Source organism: Oncorhynchus mykiss, chromosome 1, assembly GCF_013265735.2.
Source record: "Oncorhynchus mykiss isolate Arlee chromosome 1, USDA_OmykA_1.1, whole genome shotgun sequence".
In the NCBI taxonomy this organism is placed as follows: Eukaryota; Metazoa; Chordata; class Actinopteri; order Salmoniformes; family Salmonidae; genus Oncorhynchus; species Oncorhynchus mykiss.
In genome coordinates, this window is record NC_048565.1 from 23,600,708 (window position 1) to 23,621,542 (window position 20,835).

Sequence of the window (20,835 nt, forward strand, 5' to 3'; positions counted from 1 at the left end):
TTATAGGAAATAAGTTTGAAAATACTATTTTGTTCTTAAATTATATTGTAATGGTAGAGTTATGTCCTTCATGGAGTTATCAGAATTGTACGGGAAGGTCTGCTCAATCCAAGAGTACAACCAATTGATTACAGCATTGCCCTAAAAATGGAGGAGGCGGTGGCAGTGGGAGGAGGTAGGGAACTCGTCTGTCTGCCCAATATAAAGGATCAAAACTGTCAAAGGAATAAAAATAGCATACATAGGAAAGTACACCAGTTTCATTTGAGGACCAGGATGTTCACAACTGTGCCATACAGATTGCAAAATAGTTGGGAAGAGATTTGATGTACCGGTTCCATGGTACAGGGTGTATGAGTTGATATATAAAACAACGCAAGATTCAAGACTTCGTGCTTTTCAGCTAAAATTATCATATAGAATTCTTGCCACCAACAAAATGTTGAGTATTTGGGGCATAAAATCATCAAAGCTCTGCAGATTTTGTTGTAAGGATACAGAATCAATCGACCATTTATTTTGGTATTGCCCTCAGGTAGCCTGTTTCTGATCTCAGGTTCATGAATGGCTGAAAATGCATAGCATTGATCTAAAATTGACCCTAGAAATAGTACTGTTAGGAGATCTGGAGAGACCGGGTCAGTCAATTACTAATACTCTTAGTAAAAGTATATCTTCAACATGCAATCTGTAGATTCTATTCTGTTAGATTGAAATTGTACGTTAAACATCATAGCAAAGTTGAAAGATCTGTGTTGCGTAGAGACATGAAGTGGGTGGCCAGCAGAGATAGATGGGAAGCTGATGGTTGGTATGTGGAATTGGAGACAAGTGGGAGTGGAGTTGCTGTGTGAGAGAGCGAATGATGGTCAAAAGATATAATAAAAGTACATTTGAATGGCACTAAGTGGCAGTGTTTGTACAACTAATGCCGGTTTGCCTGAGGCTGATGCCGTGTATGTTACACATGCATATACACACACACTCTCATTCAAATAAACATATACAAGAACACACACATACATGTAATAGTGCCAGACATGCACACAAACATATGGCATTGCTGTTATGATTTCAGTTGTCCTTGATGTCCTTTGTTTTAAATTTATAATTTTGTTTGATTTTTTTTGCATTGTTTGCCGTTTTCTTCTGTCTTTTCCTTTATTCTCTTTAGTTCATTCTCTTGGTTGTTGGTGCATTGGGAGGTTCTTGGGGGTGGAGAATGGAATTAATTGTATTTTTTATTTATTTTTCTTCCAGGGTGGGACTGTGGGAGGGGTCTCGAAAGGTTGAGGGACAGCTATTGAGGAACTATGGGGGGGATCTTGGAGGGTTCGGGTTTCACAAGATTGTGATAATGAAAAAGGAAACTATTACATATATTTTATATCACTATCATGCACACGCACCCTCGCACATAAGGATGGCTCTGTTGCAGAAAGACTGATACATGTTTGATAGTGTCTTGAGGCTGTATTCTTTGTCCTTCATGGTCTAATACTTAATGTTACCACTTCCTTGTGTTTTTTGTAATAAACAATAATTAAAAAATAATAATTTCAAAAATAAAATGACAGCCTCCACTCTTCAGCTTTCCACTGTAGACCTACACAAGTCTGGTTCATCCTTGGGAGCAATTTCCAAAGCCTGAAGGTACCACGTTCATCTGTACAAACAATAGTACGCAAATATAAACACTGTGACCACCCAGCCGTCATACTGCTCAGGAAGGAGACGCGTTCTGACTCCTAGAGATTAACGTACGTTGGTGCAAAAAGAGCAAATCAATACCAGAACAACAGCAAAGGACCTTGTGAAGATGCTGGAGGAAACAGGTACAAAAGTATCTATGTCAACAGTAAAATTAGTTCTATATCAACATAACCTGAAAGGCCGCTCAGCAAGGAAGAAGCCATTGCTCAAAAACAGCCATAAAAAAGACAGACTACAGTTTGCAACTGCACATGGGGACCAAGATCGTACTTTCTGGAGAAATGTCCTCTGGTCTGATGAAACAAAAATAGAACTGTTTGGCCATAATGACCATCGTTATGTTTGGAGGAAAAAAGGGAGGGCTTGGAAGCCGAAGAACACCATCCCAACCGTGAGAGGTGGCGGCATCATGTTGTGGGGGTGCTTTGCTGCAGGAGGGACTGGTGCACTTCACAAAATAGATGGCACCATGAGGATGGAAAATTATGTGGATATATTGAAGCAGCATCTCAAGACATTGGTCAGGAAGTTAAAGCTTGTTCGCAAATGGGTCTTCCAAATGGACAATGACCCCAAGCATACTTCCAAAGTTGTGGCAAAATGGCTTAAGGACAACAAAGTCAAGGTATTGGAGTGGCTATCACACAGCCCTGACCTCAATCCTATAGAAAATGTTTGAAAATGTTTGGGCCAACGTTAAACAATTTAAAGGCAATGCTACAAAATACTAATGTATGTAAACTTCTGACCCACTGGGAATGTGATGAAAGAAATACAAGCTGAAATAAATAATTATCTCTACTATTATTCTGACATTTCACATTCTTAAAATAAAGTGGTGATCCTAACTGACCTACAACGGGGAATTTTTACTAGGATTAAATGTCAGGAATTGTGAAAAACTGAGTTTAAATGTATTTGGCTAAGGTGTATGTAAACTTCTGACTTCAACTGTATAGTGTACATACTGGTGCCACACACACTTTCACACTCACCACATATGCTGCTTCTACTAATCCACTGCTGCTGCAGCGCAGTCTTTCATCTATCCTGTTGCTTAGTCACTTTGCTCCTACCTATATGTACATAGCTACCTCAATTACCCCGGAACACTGCACATCGACTCGGTACTGGTACTCCCTGTATATTGCTATGTTATTTTTTACTTGTTATTGTTATTCATTATTTATTCCTCGCGTCACTATTTCTGTTTTATATTTTTTATCTTTAACTCTGCATTGTTGGAAAAGGACCCGTAAGTAAGTAAGCATTTCACTATTAGTCTACACATGTTGTTCACAAAGCAAATCAAATTTGATTAAATTGTGGAAATACACTATATATCTATATGTCCCTAAAAACAATCAGTGAGTTGCAGTAAAATATGGTGTTTTAGGGGAGAGAAAGGGGTGGATTGATCAATATTTCAAAGCAGTCTGGAAGCAGTGTTCAAAAGGCAGGCTAAGGCTCCTCTGAGAGAGGGAGAGAGAGCAAGAGAGAGCGAGGGAGAGAGCAAGAGAAAGAGCAGACTGTGTTTGTAGATGGCACGGTGGCAAAGAGGATTGTTACCCACTCATCTATAGTGAAATAAGAATTGGGTAAGGCCAGATTCCATCAACCAACCACAGAGTGTTTACAATCTTTACAGTTTAACAAACAACATGAAAATCCATTTAGGACTAGGTGATATGGCCTATAAATCATATCTCAATGATTTTTTTTACTTATGGGCAATTCACAATATACACTACCGTTCAAACGTTTGGGGTCACTTATAAATGTCCTTGTTTTTGAAAGAGAATCACATTTTTTGTTCATTAAAATAACATCAAATTGATCAGAAATACAGTGTAGACATTGTTAATGTTGTAAATGACTATTGTAGCTGGAAATGGCAGATTTCTTTTTAACGGAATATCTACATAGGCGTACAGAAGCCCATTGTCAGAAACCATCACTCCTGTGTTCCAATGGCAGGTTGTGTTAGCTAATCCAAGTGTATCATTTTAAAAGGCTAATTGATCATTAGAAAACCCTTTTGCAATTATGTTAGCACAGCTGAAAACTGTTGTGCTGATTAAAGAAGCAATAAAACTAGCCTTCTTTAGACTTGTTGAGTATCTGGAGCATCAGCATTTGTGTGTTCGATTACAGGCTCAAAATGGGCAGAAACAAATAACTTTCTTCTGAAACTCATCAGTCTATTCTTGTTCTGAGAAATTGAGGCTATTCCATGTGAGAAATTGCCAAGAAACTGAAGATCTCATACAACGCTGTGTACTACTCTCTTCACAGAACAGCGCAAACTGGCTCTAACTGGAATAGAAAGAGGCGTGGGAGGCCCCGGTGCACAACTGAGCTAGAGGACAAGTACATTAGAGTGTGTAGTTTGAGAAACAGACGCCTCACAAGTCCTCAACTGGCAGCTTCATTAAACAGTACCCGCAAAACACCAGTCTCAACTTCAACAGTGAAGAGGTGACTCCGGGATGCTGGCCTTCTAGGCAGAGTTGCAAAGAAAATGCCATATCTCAGACTGGCCAATAAAAATAAAAGATTAAGATGGGCAAAATAACACAGACACTGTACAGAGGAACTCTGCCTAGAAGGGCAGCATCCAGGAGTCGCCTCTTCACTGTTGACGTTGATAAATCTTCAGCCTTCGCCAAACCCCTTTAAAAATAAAAACATTAATTCAAGTGAGAAGTTGTAGGTGAGGGAAATTGCTGATAAATATTTATTTTGGGGGTGCATAAATGTAGTTGTACCTGATCCCAACATTTTTTCACTAAAGCATACACACCAGAAGACCACTGGAATGTATTCATGTCACTGAGGGAGAGAGGGTAATGTATAATGTTTACATTATGTTAGCCATCAGGGATCCTATGGGAGGGATCCTTTGGGAGGAGAAGAGACACAGTCTGGTACCAGTCACCATGACAGCTGTGAGTTGGGGAGGAGTAAGCACTTTGGGGCAGAAGTCAGATCAGATGAAGTGAGGAAGAACAGATCTCACTAAGGTTCTGTCTAGCAACAGAGATGCATTGACTGTTCAGATATGTAGGAAGAGACTCAGCATAGGAGAAAGGGTTAAATATCAGTGCTTGTGTGAATATGTCGTCGTCTGTACAGCTGTTTGATCCTTTGGGATAAATAAACTTGGTTTAAGCTTTTATAGTGTCCGTAGAGTTCTTACTCTAATAATTAGAACCTAACAAGGTGTAAAGATTATTATTTCACCTTTATTTAACCAGGTAGGCCAGTTGAGAACAAGTTCTCATTTACAACTGCGACCTGGCCAAGATAAAGCAAAGCAATGCGACACAAACAACAGAGCTACACAAGAAATAAACAGTCAATAACACAATAGAAAGTTTATATTCAGTGTGTGCAAATGAAGTAAGATTAGGGAGGTAACGCAATAAATAGGTCATAGTGGCGATATAATTACAATTTAGTAATTAAACACTGGAGTGATAGATGAGCAGAAGATGAATGTGCAAGTAGAGACATGGGAGCAAAGGAGCAAAAAATAAATAACAATATGGGGATGAGGTAGTTGGGTGAGCTACTTTGTTGCGAAATAGGAAGCCGATTCTAGAATTAATTTTGGATTGGAGATGCTTCATGTGAGTCTGGAAGGAGAGTTTACAGTCTAAACAGACACCTAGGTATTTGTAGTTGTCTACATATTCTAAGTCAGAACTGTCCAGAGTTGTGATGCTAGACGGGCGGGCAGGTACGGGCAGCGATCGGTTGAAGAGCGTGCATTTAGTTTTGCTTGCATTTAAGAGCAGTTGGAGGCCACGGAAGGAGCGTTGTATGGCATTGTATTAGGGTTGAGATTTCCCCTTTAAGTCAGGGGTGTCAAACTTATTCCATGGAGGCCTGAGTGTCTGCAGGATTTTAGTTTTTCCTTTCAATTAAGACCTAAACAACCAGGTGAGGGGAGGTTCCTACTAATTAGTGATCTTAATTCATCAATCAAGTACAACGGAGGAGTGAACCCTCAGACTCTCGGCCATCCATGGAATGAGTTTGGCACATGCTTTAAGTCATCAGATGCAATTTCACAGAACATATGTGCATTAATTCTTTACAATAGATAAATGAAGGGGCCAGTCTTTGCTCATGTTCTCCACAGAAGAGGGTGGCAGCAGACATATGATGCACATACCACTGAGGTTTACGAGTTGAATGAGAATGACATGTTAATAAACAACAGCAACAACGATTAAACAGAGACTCAATGCATGTATTCTGCACATTGAGAGATTAATAGTTGTATGAATTCATTAAGAGCTAGTTCTGTAACATGACACAATATGACCTATCCATTATCTACAGTGAACATTGTGTTCTGTACAATTACATAAGGGAATATTGCGAACTGGAAAACGAACACACATACAGTTTATGGGTCTTTAATAATTAGGTCATCACTGACCATCTGCAATTTATCTGTGCTAATACCTATTTCATAAACAGTGCTGCCCTCGGCATAATGCATATTAGGGGTCACACACATGGGTGGTACCACAAAGGGGACAATAGCATAAAGGCTCTGTCACAGATCCCTCCGGAACTTTCATTACGCACACCTGTCCCCTATTCCCACTGAATAGTACTTCTATAAGTGTGTCCTTCGGTTTTCATTGGGCTGTCGATTATTGTTACAATGTCCGTTGGTGCGTGTGTGTACCTGTGCTGTGTGTTTTGGGCTTTCGTGCCCTTGTGGATTGCGCAGATGATTACAGGTCTCGTCCCGTGTGTTATTCATTGTGCGCGTGTGTTATTTATTCAAGATACACCTCACTCTTTTGTTTGGGTTTCAACACTGTGATTTTGTTTTACTTGTTTGTTTGGACTTCGTCCCCGTGCCTTTGCGCGGCATGCCGTAATTTGGTCTTAATAAAACAAACTATTACGCAACCCTGCGTTGGTCTCCTGAATCTCTTCATACCAACGTGAGAGGCTCTCTCTACCCGGGGCCGTCAAATCCATAATATCTTTTGACTAGGGGTGGACAACAGGATAAAGGAGTATGCTTTTTGTTGTCAATTTAAAAAGGGGACATAATGGTAGCTAATGTTATTGGAAATTATAATGAGTAATATAAAGGGTCGGTCATGCATGCAGACATTTCCATCCCAGTAGTAATGGTGAACAAAAAGCTCTTTAATCCCTCAAGGTCATCAGGGATGTTATTGGACTGGCCACTCACTGTCCTAGTTGGACAAAGTAGTTGTCTTAGCAAATCAAATGTGATGCGTTTAAAGGCTATGCAACAGTATATAACCAACCTACTGTACTTGACTGTGATGTTTTCATGTTTACCCAATGTTCACAAAAGGGAGCATACCACATTCATCATAACATTGCATCTGTGTTTTTTTTACATATGATTCTGAAACACAAAACCTATTGGACTATATACTGCATCTTTCCCAGTCATCCATGAAGTGGCTTCCTCACCTCGGTGCACGTTATGCTATTCACACAGTATGCTGCTGCTATGCCATGGAGAAGCTAAAAGCCTCCAGATTCAAAACATTTGATGTACGCAGTGATTTCTGACTTCATCTTTTCAAATGATAGAGTGACATTTAATGGAGTACCAGGTTGGTTTTCTGCATGACTGACAAGGTGGCCGTGCAATCAGTGAGTTAACTCCAACACGGATCACTGTGAAGCCAATCCTCAGAGAACAGCACATGATCATAGATAGCCTAGCAGTAAATATAGATCTGGAAGCAAAGCAGAAGCTGTAGATGTTTATATGCCATTTGATGACAGTTTAGTTCCTAGATCCAGCTCTCCGATCTCGTAAAGCGGACCTCAGCAGAGAGACACCCGGTTGGGTTTAAAGATTTGTCCAAAGAGATATGGAGAAATCAGGGTCCAGTAATATACTTCAGCTGAACAAACCCACCTGGATCGATCACTAAACATTCAACCAGGCAAAGCACAGCCATGTTCACTCAAAGATAAACCATCTTTCATCCAGGTAAGGGGCAGGCATGGATACTTTGGTACACTCTGCCTTTAAAGGGGCCTCACACAGATGGCAATTCCACGTGCAACGGGAATCATAAACAATGCACTCCACACTGGGCAGTCACCTCCCCCTCTTACTCACATACTGTATAGCATGCCTCAATCTTTTTGAATTATGTTGAATAAAGATGTGAAAACACTGACAGTCCTTCCATCTGTCTGTCTGTACACAACTCCATGTACTGTACTCTATACTCCACTATGGCTGGGAATTGTCAGTACCCTCACGATACAATATTATAACAATACTTTAGGTGCCGATACAATGTGTATTATGTTTGTCACAATTCTATATGTATTGCAATTCGATACTGCGATTTGATGTTTCAAACATATTGCTCACTGTACTGTATGTCTGCTGCAGAGAGACGCGAGAGCATGAGAAAAGGAGTTTTAATTGTTTAGGGAAATAAAAGTGCTGAAAACATGCTGGCTCACTATTTAAAAAGATGGAGAACAAGCCATATAATTAAAAATACCTGAGTTGTGGCGTAGGTACAGCTGACTAGACCTAGCCAACGCTCCCTACAGTAACAAAAAAGTATATATCGATATAATATCGCAATATGAAACTGTATTGATTTCCCCCCCCCCCCCCATCTCCATTCTCCACTGTGCTTTTAATTAGGTCGGATTTAAACGAGGCCCTCCATCTTCCTCTGAAGCAGAGCAGGGATGTGTGGGAGGAGTGACATCACTCATAGAGGTAGCCTCCTTTTCATAGCTTGCCCACGTTTTTGTGAACATGTGCTGGCTCACTCCCACTCTCTTAAGTGTACGATTTCTGAGAGACCATGGAGGGACAGCAAATGGATTTGGCATGGCATATTTCAACATGTCTAATGCTCAAATAACCTTCAAAGACTTCAAAGTACTGGGCTAGTGGTTTTAGGTACAAAATGCAGCCTGACTGCTGACCATGGCCTCTGCATTCTATTATGGAAGATAAAGAATTGCACAGAAAAGTGCCTTGTACAGAGAACAGCCTTACTAAGTACAGAGAAAAGACAATTAGCCTAATGGATGAAAACAAATAGTCTCTTCTTAGGGTACTAAAATAGGCAAGTTATATAGAGGACAAATATGAGGTGAGGCAGACTGACAGATAATCCTACACTTCTCCTCCCACACACACAAATGTGCACAACTACCATGTTGGCAAACCTTGAGCAGGAGTAGGGTTGGGTCCTGATTATCATATCGTCATACCGTCCTCCTCTCATCCCGGTAATTATGCTATTAGTACACAAGGGGTTGCTTAAAATGCAAAAGAAACTCCATTGGACATCTATTACCAGAATGATAACAAAATTAACACAAACGAATAGCGAATTTCAACAGAGGCTGCTAACTAAATATGCTAACGAGCGCAAACAGAAATAAACTAATTGCAAAGACAAGCAATCCAGGTCATAAAGATATACAAGTAATGTAAACTCACGTAAACTCGTACATCGCCTTGGTCCGTACAATTGCCCTTTTTTTAGTGCCCCAAAAACTATAAAAAAATACTTCCAGATCAACTGTAATGTCAATACCATTGTAAAGCACAATTTCTCCCCTTTCCAACAGAATCAATTACATGACCTAAACGCTGCCCGTTTCTGCATAATTCAAGCAGGCAATGAGCCCTGTCGGGTCTTTTCAAAAATGGTGAGTGGGGAAGCAAAACTAATGCGTGATAGTGAGAAGGAGAGATGTCCTGTGGGAAAATTGCTTTTTTTCACTCGATCTGTCCAACTTATCACCTTATCGCCTCTAAAATGTAAATAAAACACTATAAAGAGTTTATATAATGTGTCATTACATACCTATTTGAAGGTTTGTGTCGAATTTGAATCGGGTTTTAGAAGTAAACAGCGGCTTTGAGAATGATGATCGCATGCAATGATGACACAAAAAAATGACTAGGTATCCCCCCTTACCCCCGTCACTGTCCATTTCTTGTTTTTAAGGGATGAGTGTAGTGCTTACACCTGGAGATTGTAAGACAGAAATAGTTGCTTTATGCGTGCTGTACGTTACGACATGACACGTCTAGATGTAACGGAGGGTCCATTTTTTCAACTTTTCTCCAATACTATAGAGCCATTACCATGTCGAACAACGCTTGAATAGAAACCTAGTTCACACCCCCAATTTTGAAATCAACACAGTCGCTACAGTCCCATTAGTTTTCTTTGTAGCCTCGTTTGAATGTTGCGGTTGCGCACATTTGTACGGAATGGGGTGAGTTTACGTTATAGGTAGTAGCTACTGATTTTTTTTGTTTGTTGAGTTTGGATGTTTACAAGTGAATGTGAAAGGGAGACATTGTGCAAATAAATAAAGTTTTGACCATGCTTGTCTGAAGGAACAACAGTACTAGTTTTGGAGCAGTGTGTACACGCTGTGTCTGTGTGGAGTCGCTAGGGTAACGGGACTTCCTGCTCTGCTCGGAGAATAGGGGGAGGAGTAGACGGTCGGAGTACCGAAGAAATTACGGGGAAAATGTACGTAAATAAATCTAGATAGCAGGAGTAGCAGCTGTACAGAACTCATCCAACGCAGTTTGAATTCTCAAACACAGCAGAAAGCTAACACTATATGATAACCAGTCTCCTTATTAATTCAGCCACTTACTTCGCTAACTAGCAAGTTAAACCAAATTCACAGCTGGACTCACCAGCTCCAGCTTTCTCCCGTTGTGCTATATATAAACAAACACATGACTGGCTCAACTATTCTGGGGAACTACTGTGAGCTTCATAATGTAAAATAATGTGACCGGTGAAGTGAAGAAGGCATCTGCTTTGTTCCCTAACGTATTGCACAAGTTGACTGCAGGTATTATCTTAATAAGCTACAAATATTCAAATGTATTGAAAAACTTCCAATCAATAGTTTTGATGGTATTGAAAAACCACCCCGTGGACATTTCCAAATATCCTGGTATATATGGCACACAGCCCAAGCAGGAGAAATGAAAGGAAATATAAAATATACAATTTCTGAGACTGCGTGAAAAGGGTGTTACTGATAGCACTGTGATAGGAAGGTCTTTATCTTAAAAGAGAAGCACAAATTGAACACCAACAGCATTCCTATGACAGCAAAAGTACAAAACCGTGTCTTTGCCACTTCCTCTATAGAGAACTTGATGAATTCAATGGATACATACTAATATATGGATATATCATGCATCCACCTGTTGTATGGTGAATGTGAACATTTAAGACTGGTCAAAGAACAAGAATGCTTTAGTCTTGTGTGAGATAATACAAATGTGCCTCTCAAAGAGAATAATTTCATCCTTATTGTCCATGCAGCAAAACAACACAGCCTAATCCATTTCAAACACACTTTGCTTCTAGAGAAATGAAAATGTTCATAAGGATTAGCTCTTTCAAACATGCTCCAGATGCCAGAGCATTCATACCTCATTAACAGTAAAGCCTAAGAAGAAGAAACCTTGGTCACACAGAACACTCCAAACAGAGTATGGCATTACCATGCCACTGGATGATACCCCTCATGCTACATACTAGCCTGCCATTTTCAGGGGGAAATGATGTACTGCCAACCAAGTAAACCTAGGCCTACTGCCTGTCAATTATCTATGTAGGCCATTATTTCTCAAACATAATAACATGTCATCCATGGGGATTTAGTGCAATATTAGAAGTAATATATAGATAGATATATATATATATATATATATATATATATATATACAGTGCCTTGCGAAAGTATTCGGCCCCCTTGAACTTTGCGACCTTTTGCCACATTTCCGGCTTCAAACATAAAGATATAAAACTGTATTTTTTTGTGAAGAATCAACAACAAGTGGGACACAATCATGAAGTGGAACGACATTTATTGGATATTTCAAACTTTTTTAACAAATTAAAAACTGAAAAATTGGGCATGCAAAATTATTCAGCCCCCTTAAGTTAATACTTTGTAGCGCCACCTTTTGCTGCGATTACAGCTGTAAGTCGCTTGGGGTATGTCTCTATCAGTTTTGCACATCGAGAGACTGAAATTTTTTCCCATTCCTCCTTGCAAAACAGCTCGTGCTCAGTGAGGTTGGATGGAGAGCATTTGTGAACAGCAGTTTTCAGTTCTTTCCACAGATTCTCGATTGGATTCAGGTCTGGACTTTGACTTGGCCATTCTAACACCTGGATATGTTTATTTTTGAACCATTCCATTGTAGATTTTGCTTTATGTTTTGGATCATTGTCTTGTTGGAAGACAAATCTCCGTCCCAGTCTCAGGTCTTTTGCAGACTCCATCAGCTTTTCTTCCAGAATGGTCCTGTATTTGGCTCCATCCATCTTCCCATCAATTTTAACCATCTTCCCTGTCCCTGCTGAAGAAAAGCAGGCCCAAACCATGATGCTGCCACCACCATGTTTGACAGTGGGGATGGTGTGTTCAGCTGTGTTGCTTTTACGCCAAACATAACGTTTTGCATTGTTGCCAAAAAGTTCAATTTTGGTTTCATCTGACCAGAGCACCTTCTTCCACATGTTTGGTGTGTCCCAGGTGGCTTGTGGCAAACTTTAAACGACACTTTTTATGGATATCTTTAAGAAATGGCTTTCTTCTTGCCACTCTTCCATAAAGGCTAGATTTGTGCAATATACGACTGATTGTTGTCCTATGGACAGTCTCCCACCTTAGCTGTAGATCTCTGCAGTTCATTCAGAGTGATCATGGGCCTCTTGGCTGCATCTCTGATCAGTCTTCTCCTTGTATGAGCTGAAAGTTTAGAGGGACGGCCAGGTCTTGGTAGATTTGCAGTGGTCTGATACTCCTTCCATTTCAATATTATCGCTTGCACAGTGCTCCTTGGGATGTTTAAAGCTTGGGAAATCTTTTTGTATCCAAATCCGGCTTTAAACTTCTTCACAACAGTATCTCGGACCTGCCTGGTGTGTTCCTTGTTCTTCATGATGCTCTCTGCGCTTTTAACGGACCTCTGAGACTATCACAGTGCAGGTGCATTTATACGGAGACTTGATTACACACAGGTGGATTGTATTTATCATCATTAGTCATTTAGGTCAACATTGGATCATTCAGAGATCCTCACTGAACTTCTGGAGAGAGTTTGCTGCACTGAAAGTAAAGGGGCTGAATTATTTTGCACGCCCAATTTTTCAGTTTTTGATTTGTTAAAAAAGTTTGAAATATCCAATAAATGTCGTTCCACTTCATGATTGTGTCCCACTTGTTGTTGATTCTTCACAAAAAAATACAGTTTTATATCTTTATGTTTGAAGCCTGAAATGTGGCAAAAGGTCGCAAAGTTCAAGGGGGCCGAATACTTTCGCAAGGCACTGTATATATATATATATATATATATATATATATATATATATATATATATATATATATTAGCAATATTAGATTACAAACAGTTGAAGTCAGAAGTTTACATTCACCTTATCCAAATACATTTAAACTCAGCTTTTCACAATTCCCGACATTTAATCCTTGTAACAATTATCTGTCTTAGGTCAGTTAGGATCCCCACTTTATTTTAAGAATGTGAAATGTCAGAATAATAGGAGAGAATGATTTATTTCAGCTTTTATTTATTTCATCACATTTCCAGTGGGTCAGAAGTTTACATACACTCAATTAGTATTTAGTAGCATTGCCTTTAAATTGTTTAACTTGGGTCAAACATTTTGGGTAGCCTTCCACAAGCTTCCCACAATAAATTGGGTGAATTTTGGGCCATTCCTCATGACAGAGCTGGTGTAATTGAGTCAGGTTTGTAGGCCTCCTTGCTCGCCCATGATTTTTCAGTTCTGCCTGCAAATTTTCTATAGGATTGAGGTCAGGGCTTTGTGATGGCCACTCCAATACCTTGACTCCGTTGACCTTAAGCCATTTTGCCACAACTTTGGAAGTATGCTTGGGGTCATTGTCCATTCGGAAGACCCATTTGCGACCAAGCTTTAACTTACTGACTGATTTCTTGAGATGTTGCTTCAATATATCCACATAATTTTCCAGCCTCATGATGCCATCTATTTTGTGAAGAGCACCAGTTCCTCCTGCAGCAAAGAACCCCCACAACATGATGCCGCCACCCCTGTGCTTCACGGTTGGGATGGTATTCTTCGGCTTGCAAGCATCCCCCTTTTTTCTCCAAACATAACGATGGTCATTTCTCCAAAAAGTATGATGGACATTTGTCCAAAAAGTACGATCTTTGTCCCCATGTGCAGTTGCAAACCGTAGTCTGGCTCTTTTATGGCGGATTTGGAGCAGTGGCTTCTTCCTTGCTGAGCAGCCTTTCAGGTCAAGTCGATATAGGGTTTTACTGTGGATATAGATACTTTTGTACCTGTTTCCTCCAGCATCTTCACAAGGTAATTTGCTGTTGTTCTGAGATTGATTTGCACTTTTCGCACAAAAGTACGTTAATCTCCAGGAGACAGAACGCGTCTCCTTCCTGAGAGGTATGACGGCTGCATGGTACCAGGGTGTTTATACTTGCGTACTATTGTTTGTACAGATGAACGTGGTACCTTCAAGCATTTGGAAATTGCTCCTAAGGATGAACCAGAGGTGTGGAGGTCCACATTTTTTTCTGAGGTCTTGGCTGATTTCTTTAGATTTTCCCACGATGTCAAGCAAAGAGGCACTGAGTTTGAAGGTAGGCCTTGAAATACATCCACAGGTACTCCTCCAATTGACTCAAATGATGTCAATTAGCCTACCAGAAGCTTCTAAAGCCATGACATCATTTTCTGGAATTTTCCAAGCTGTTTAAAGGCACAGTCAACTTAGTGTATGTAAACTTCTGACCCATTGGAATTGTGAAATTTGTCTGTAAACAATTGTTGTAAAAATGACTTGTGTCATGCACAAAGTAAATGTCCTAACCGCCTTGCCAAAACTATAGTTTATTAACAAGAAATTTGTGGAGTGGTTGAAAAACAAGTTTTAATGACTCCAACCTAGGTGTATGTAAACTTCCAACTTCAACTGTATACACTTGGATTCAAATGATGTGGAAAAGTAGCCTATATTTGAGGTAGGCTACATAATTTGACAATCACAATACACATACCCGTCAAAATGCATGATCATTATGTTACACAATACATGACAGAATTGTTGGCTTTTAGAAGTCTGAACTTGTGTGCAGCGAGACAAATGTAGCTATAGTTGAGGCAGACAGCTGTCAAATGTACAATTGATTCAAGGTATTATCAAGGAAATCCAGTAGTAGCCTAAAACAAATATGCCAAAGGGAGAACAAAAAAAATGCTTCTCACAATTTCTTAAGTCTACTCTGAAATTGTATTGGTGCATGTGCTGTAACAACTTCTGCATTTCAAGACTGCCGATTCTCTTCAACTAGCCTACACGGCCCACTCCCAAGCGAAGTGAGTTTGTTGGAGCTGTCCAGTAATAGGGGGTGCTGAATGATTCCTACACACATAACAGCAGCAGCCATGAGATGCGGTTCTCTGCGACAGCGCTCAACAAAAATCATGCTATGAAAATAAAATAATGGATTCCAACATTCTGATAAAGCTGGCACATAAAATAACTTTTGTAATTCTTTCAATCTATCGAATGACAGAGTTCTCGTCTCTGTAAAAGAACAACCAGCAGCCCCTCTAGTGGCCTTCTGGAGAGAGTGGAGGCAGCAAGCACAAGAATGAGTTGACCTACAAAGTCAAGACAAACTGACTGGTGTTTTTTGTGCTTGTTTTAAAGTGTGCTTATTTATAACCAGGCGGCATAGTTAGGATAATATCGTTGGAATTATGCATGTGTTTGGAACAGTTTTTTTCTGGCCCTTATGCCCACACATGGGGTCTACATCCTACACACTAGGCAAATCATCACTTCTCAGGTTATGGAAATTGTGTGGATTCAGTTCAAAGCAGAGAGGTTGTCATGGCACCCTCATCCTTGGCAAATCTCAACAAAGAATCAATAATGAATTGGGGTTTTGTTCTACCAAAATAGTCTCTTCAGCTTGAGATGTAACAGCTGGGATCCAAAATCTTTCGGTGTATTGGGTATTGATGATCTTGTTTCTACTACTACTATTGTTCATTTTTCTTTTCAAATCATTTAGAGGTGAATAGAAATAGATGCAATACAAATTTACTGTGCTATAAGAGCCCTACATGACTTAACATTTCACCTGAGAGAGCTAGGAGCAGTGGGGGAGATTGTTTTTTAACAGAACTAATGGCATTTCTAAATGAAAAGCCTTCTAGAGGAAAAAGTATGTCATCAGTGTCAATGCTCTATTTTTACGAACACATTACTTTTAGAGTCCAAAAATACTTTCCATTGGGAATATAAGAGGGGAAACCTTCTGCCAAGAACATTTCACTTTACTGGGTGAAATATCCTTTTAATGTTTTCAATATGAGATACATTCATCAGAATAGGCTCTCTACTGAGTTAGTGACATGTCTAAAAATAGGACCATCAAATCAGAACAAAATCTAACGGGCTGATAGCATAAACTTGCCAGGGTGGCAACCAAATCTAACTAACAATGATTATTTAGGATTAGCCTAGTTTAAAGTGTTCGGACTAAAATGGTCAATTGTGTCATGATCAAGAAGCCTTATAATAAAAACTGACATGGCCACACTTGGAGAGTGGATCTAAAAATATAATCTCTGTCTCTTGGTTGATTCATTTCAGTAAACAAAGCACCTTTTCAGACATTTGCAAATGCTATAAATTATTTTGAGTCCGTGACAGAATGCAAACCAGTTAAAAAGAGTAAAACTGCCTATTCTAAGTTGTGGTTAGCTTACATTTTGTATGTATGGTCGTTCCATTTGATTTCAATTGTTTTTTGACCACACCCCTTTTGAGTTGAACAAAACTTTCTGTACATGTATGCCCATGGTAGAAGTGGTCAGAAAGTAACTTTTTGGGCCTGAATGCCAAAACATTCAGGAGATAAAGGTGCTCAAAGTTTACCCATTTTGCATACTCACCATACCATGAGACATCCATGTCTTCATCCCTGGAAAATATTAATGGGCGAGTTTGCTAGATTAAAAGCTTATAATCAGGGTTGTGAAAATATTTTCTAATTTAATTTTTGAAAGTATTTTTTTAACCTTTAACACCAATCATCATAAAATGGTTAAACTTCCATTTTTTTCTGCATATGTTGTAGTTTAGATGCTAATTTACATCATCTGAAGTGTTTGTGTTGTGCCCACAATCGTTGAGACACAGCATAATCTTGAATACTGAGTACAGTAGGTGTCATTTCAATCAGAGAAATATAATTCATACAATGGATATATCCCTTCAGACCACTGCAATCTAGCTGGTACACCATTAACATTTACATTTTTACTTCCAATTGCTCCCACAAAAATAGCTGCCGGTCCACCCACCATGAAATGTCACCATAGAATGTCTGTTCTGTTATCCATATTTCTATTATTTCAATAGGTTTCCTATAGTAGATTGACAGTATAATTTAAAACAACTGATATTCCCCATTTAAGTCAACAATCTGTGATGACAAAAAATTACATTGTTATTCAAAAACATTTTTTTTTCAAGAAATTGTAAAGTTTTGTTTTATAATTTATAGTATTGTGAGCTTTTCAATTATATTAAAATCAACAGTTTATATTTTCCACTGATGAAGACCTGGATGTCACTTTCTGACCACTTCTACCATGGGCAGATATGTATGAAAAGTTTAATTCAAATCAAATGGGGTGAGGTTAGAAAGTGTTTGAAATCAAATGGAATGACCGAGCATATCAAATGATATTGCTTCTTGTGGTAGGTTTTATTCCAAACCTTTGATTTCTTTAAGCTGAATCAGGTCCTGCATACAGGCTCTGATAAAGGAATAGCAATATTGCTGTTTGGGGGTTATTTGCGGGCCAACGCACCAACAGGTCTATTTTTTAAATGACATTGAATTCAGTTCGTATTGATACCGCATTCTACTTGTGGCTGAAGGGCTTTGCAGGGTTAATGTATTCCACGGAGATAACGGTAACGACATAACGTGAAAGGGATGTATAGGTAGCCTATTCAATGTTACAGACTCAGCAGAATCACAGTTTTGCATTGCTAAATATATCACGTAAGGAGGTGCGGCAGAAGTAAAACAAATAAATTACAGGGAGAGTAGGCCTACGCTAAGTTGTGACTCACATGGATTCAACATGTGATGGCCACTACAGTGGGCACAAAGACTTACATTGAGGTGATGTTCTTGAACACATCTTCGATACTGTTATTTCCATTGTTCCCAGTATCTTGCAGTGCAAGCAGGGGAAAGAATTTCCCATTGTCAGACTTATTGCAATAGATCTCAGTTGGAGAACAGCTGCAGGTTGGCGGGCAGTCCAGCATATTGCTCAAGTAGTCCTGAAAGATGGTCAAAAGAAACAATACCCTCCACCAGCAAATTCGTGGTGGAATAAAAAATGAATCCATGACTCAACGTTTATTAGGACAATATCCTTGATGTTTTTGAACCTCCAAATCGGAGACCGTCTGAATATGCAATTATGTGGTGTGTGCGCGCGGGCGAGTGAATGTATGGAGGTATGTCAAATTGATGCGAATTAGCTAATGTCCATCTATTTCACAGATGAGGAAAAAGGGGGAAAAAAATACTCCGTCAAAGTGGGAATGGTTCAAAAAGCAGTACTCCAAGCTTGTCCTCCTCTCTAGAATGCATAGTATATGTTACCCTGTATTCATGCTGCCGTTAGCCGCTTAGTTCCAGGTTGTACTAGCACCGCTCCAAGACTCCGAGGGATAGCGCGTTGAAGAAAGTGACGAGAGAGAAAGCGAGGTCCATGCTCAAAGCATTAAGTCCCACCTACAGGGCAGAATGGAAACTGACACACCTGCAACTCAGGATGCAGCTCAAATCAGATCATAACAGCAATTGCACACAGAGCGTGGGCTATACTATAGCACAATAACAATAGGCTACACATTTATGGTGATTTATCATTAGGCCTATGGTTGGATGTTCATTTGCACATCGGGCGTCCAGGCCACAATGTATCATTTTTAGAGGGCTACGCCTAGACAATCAAGAATGGCAACAAAACAGCTAAAAGGCAGCCAGTATGATGAAGATTAACTTGAGTTAAATATTCACAAAAATATTTCTCATTCATGAATATCTCATTTACGACTGCATATACAGTGCATTTTGAAAGCTTTCAGACCCTTTGACTTTTCCACATTTTGTTACTTTACAGCCTTATTCTAAAATGGTTTAAATATTTTCCCCTCAGTAATCTAAACACACAATACCCCATAATGAAAAAGCAAAAGCAGGTTCAGAAATGTTAGCAAATTTATTTAAAATTTTTTTAAAAAAACGGAATTGTGATATTTACATAGTATTCAGACACTTTACTCAGTACTTTGTTGAAACACCTTTGGCAGCGATTACAGCCTCGAGACTTCTTGGGTATGATGCTACAAGCTTGGCACACCTGTATTTGGTGCGTTTCTCCCATTCTTCACTGCAGATCCTCTCAAACTCTGTCAGGTTGTATGGGAAGAGTCTCCTCATAGATATTTTCAGGTCTGTTCAGAGATGTTCGATCGGGGTTCAGGTCCAGGCTCTGGCTGGGCCACTCAAGGACATTGAGAACTTGTTCTCAGCTGGCCTACCTGGTTAAAGAAAGGTGAAAAATAAAATAAATAAAAATTAGTGGAGTGCTGCAGAGATTGTTGTCCTTCTGGAAGTTTCTACCATCTCCACAGAGGAACTCAGTTTTGCCGGGTGGCCAGCTCTAGAAAGGGTCTTGGTGGTTCCAAACTTCTTCCATTTATGAATGATGGAGGCCACTGAGTTTTTGGGGACCTTTTTTTATTTCACCTTTATTTAACCAGGTAGGCCAGTTGAGAACAAGTTCTCACTTACAACTGCGACCTGGCCAAGATAAAGCAAAGCAGTGTGACAAAAACAACTACACAGAGTTACACATGAGAAACAAAAGTACAGTCAATAACACAATAGAAAAATCTGTATACCAATGTGTGCAAACCTTCAATGCTGCAGACATTTTTTGGTACCCTTCCCTAGATCTGTGCCTCAACACATTTGTTACGGTGCGTGAATGAGGACCCAAAAGCGAATTAACGTAAACAGAGCTTCTTTAATAACAAAACATACGTAGGCTCAGATGGACCGGCAGATTCCGACAGGACAGGACAAGGTTGCAGCAAACATGACGATAGTCTGGTTCAGGCATGAATAACACAAACAAGAATCCGACAAAGACAGAAACAAAAACAGAGAGAGATATAGAGGACTAATCAGAGGGAAAAAGGGAACAGGTGGGAAAAGGGGTGACGAGGTAGTTAGGAGGAGACAAGGAACAGCTGGGGGAAAGAGGGGGAGAAAAGGTAACCTAATAACGACCAGCAGAGGGAGACAGGGTGAAGGGAAAGGACAGAAACAAGACACAACATGACAATACATGACAGTACCCCCCCACTCACCGAGCGCCTCCTGGCGCACTCGAGGAGGAAACCTGGCGGCAACGGAGGAAATCATCGATCAGCGCACTGTCCAGCACGTCCCGAGAGGGAACCCAACTCCTCTCCTCAGGACCGTACCCCTCCCAATCTACTAGGTACTGATGACCACGGCCCCGAGGACGCATGTCCAAAATCCTACGGACCCTGTAGATGGGTGCGCCCTCGACAAGGATGGGGGGGGGGGGGGGAGACGAGCGGGGGCGCGAAGAACGGGCTTGACACAGGAGACATGGAAGACCGGGTGGACGCGACGAAGATATCGCGGAAGAAGAAGTCGAACTGCGACAGGATTAATGATCTGGGAAATACGGAACGGACCAATGAACCGCGGGGTCAACTTGCGAGAAGCGGTCTTAAGGGGAAGGTTCTGAGTGGAGAGCCAAACTCTCTGACCGCGACAATATCTAGGACTCTTAGTTCTACGCTTATTAGCAGCCCTCACAGTCTGCGCCCTATAACGGCAAAGTGCAGACCTGACCCTCTTCCAGGTGCGCTCGCAACGTTGGACAAAAGCCTGAGCGGAGG

The 20,835-nt window shown here is 40.2% G+C and overlaps 1 protein-coding gene across 4 annotated transcripts in view; it reads right to left on the bottom strand.

The window, feature by feature from the left end:
- Positions 1 to 19,068, bottom strand: part of LOC110510575 (NT-3 growth factor receptor) — a 298,705-nt gene extending 279,637 nt beyond the window's left edge. For all 4 annotated transcript variants that reach the window (XM_021592045.2, XM_021591998.2, XM_021591958.2 and 1 more), the window contains exon 1: positions 17,996 to 19,068. In XM_021592045.2, the coding sequence (XP_021447720.1) occupies positions 17,996 to 18,234 (239 nt within the window). In that variant the 5' untranslated portion in view covers positions 18,235 to 19,068. The remainder of the gene's footprint in view (positions 1 to 17,995) is intronic.
- Positions 19,069 to 20,835: the final 1,767 nt, after the last annotated feature.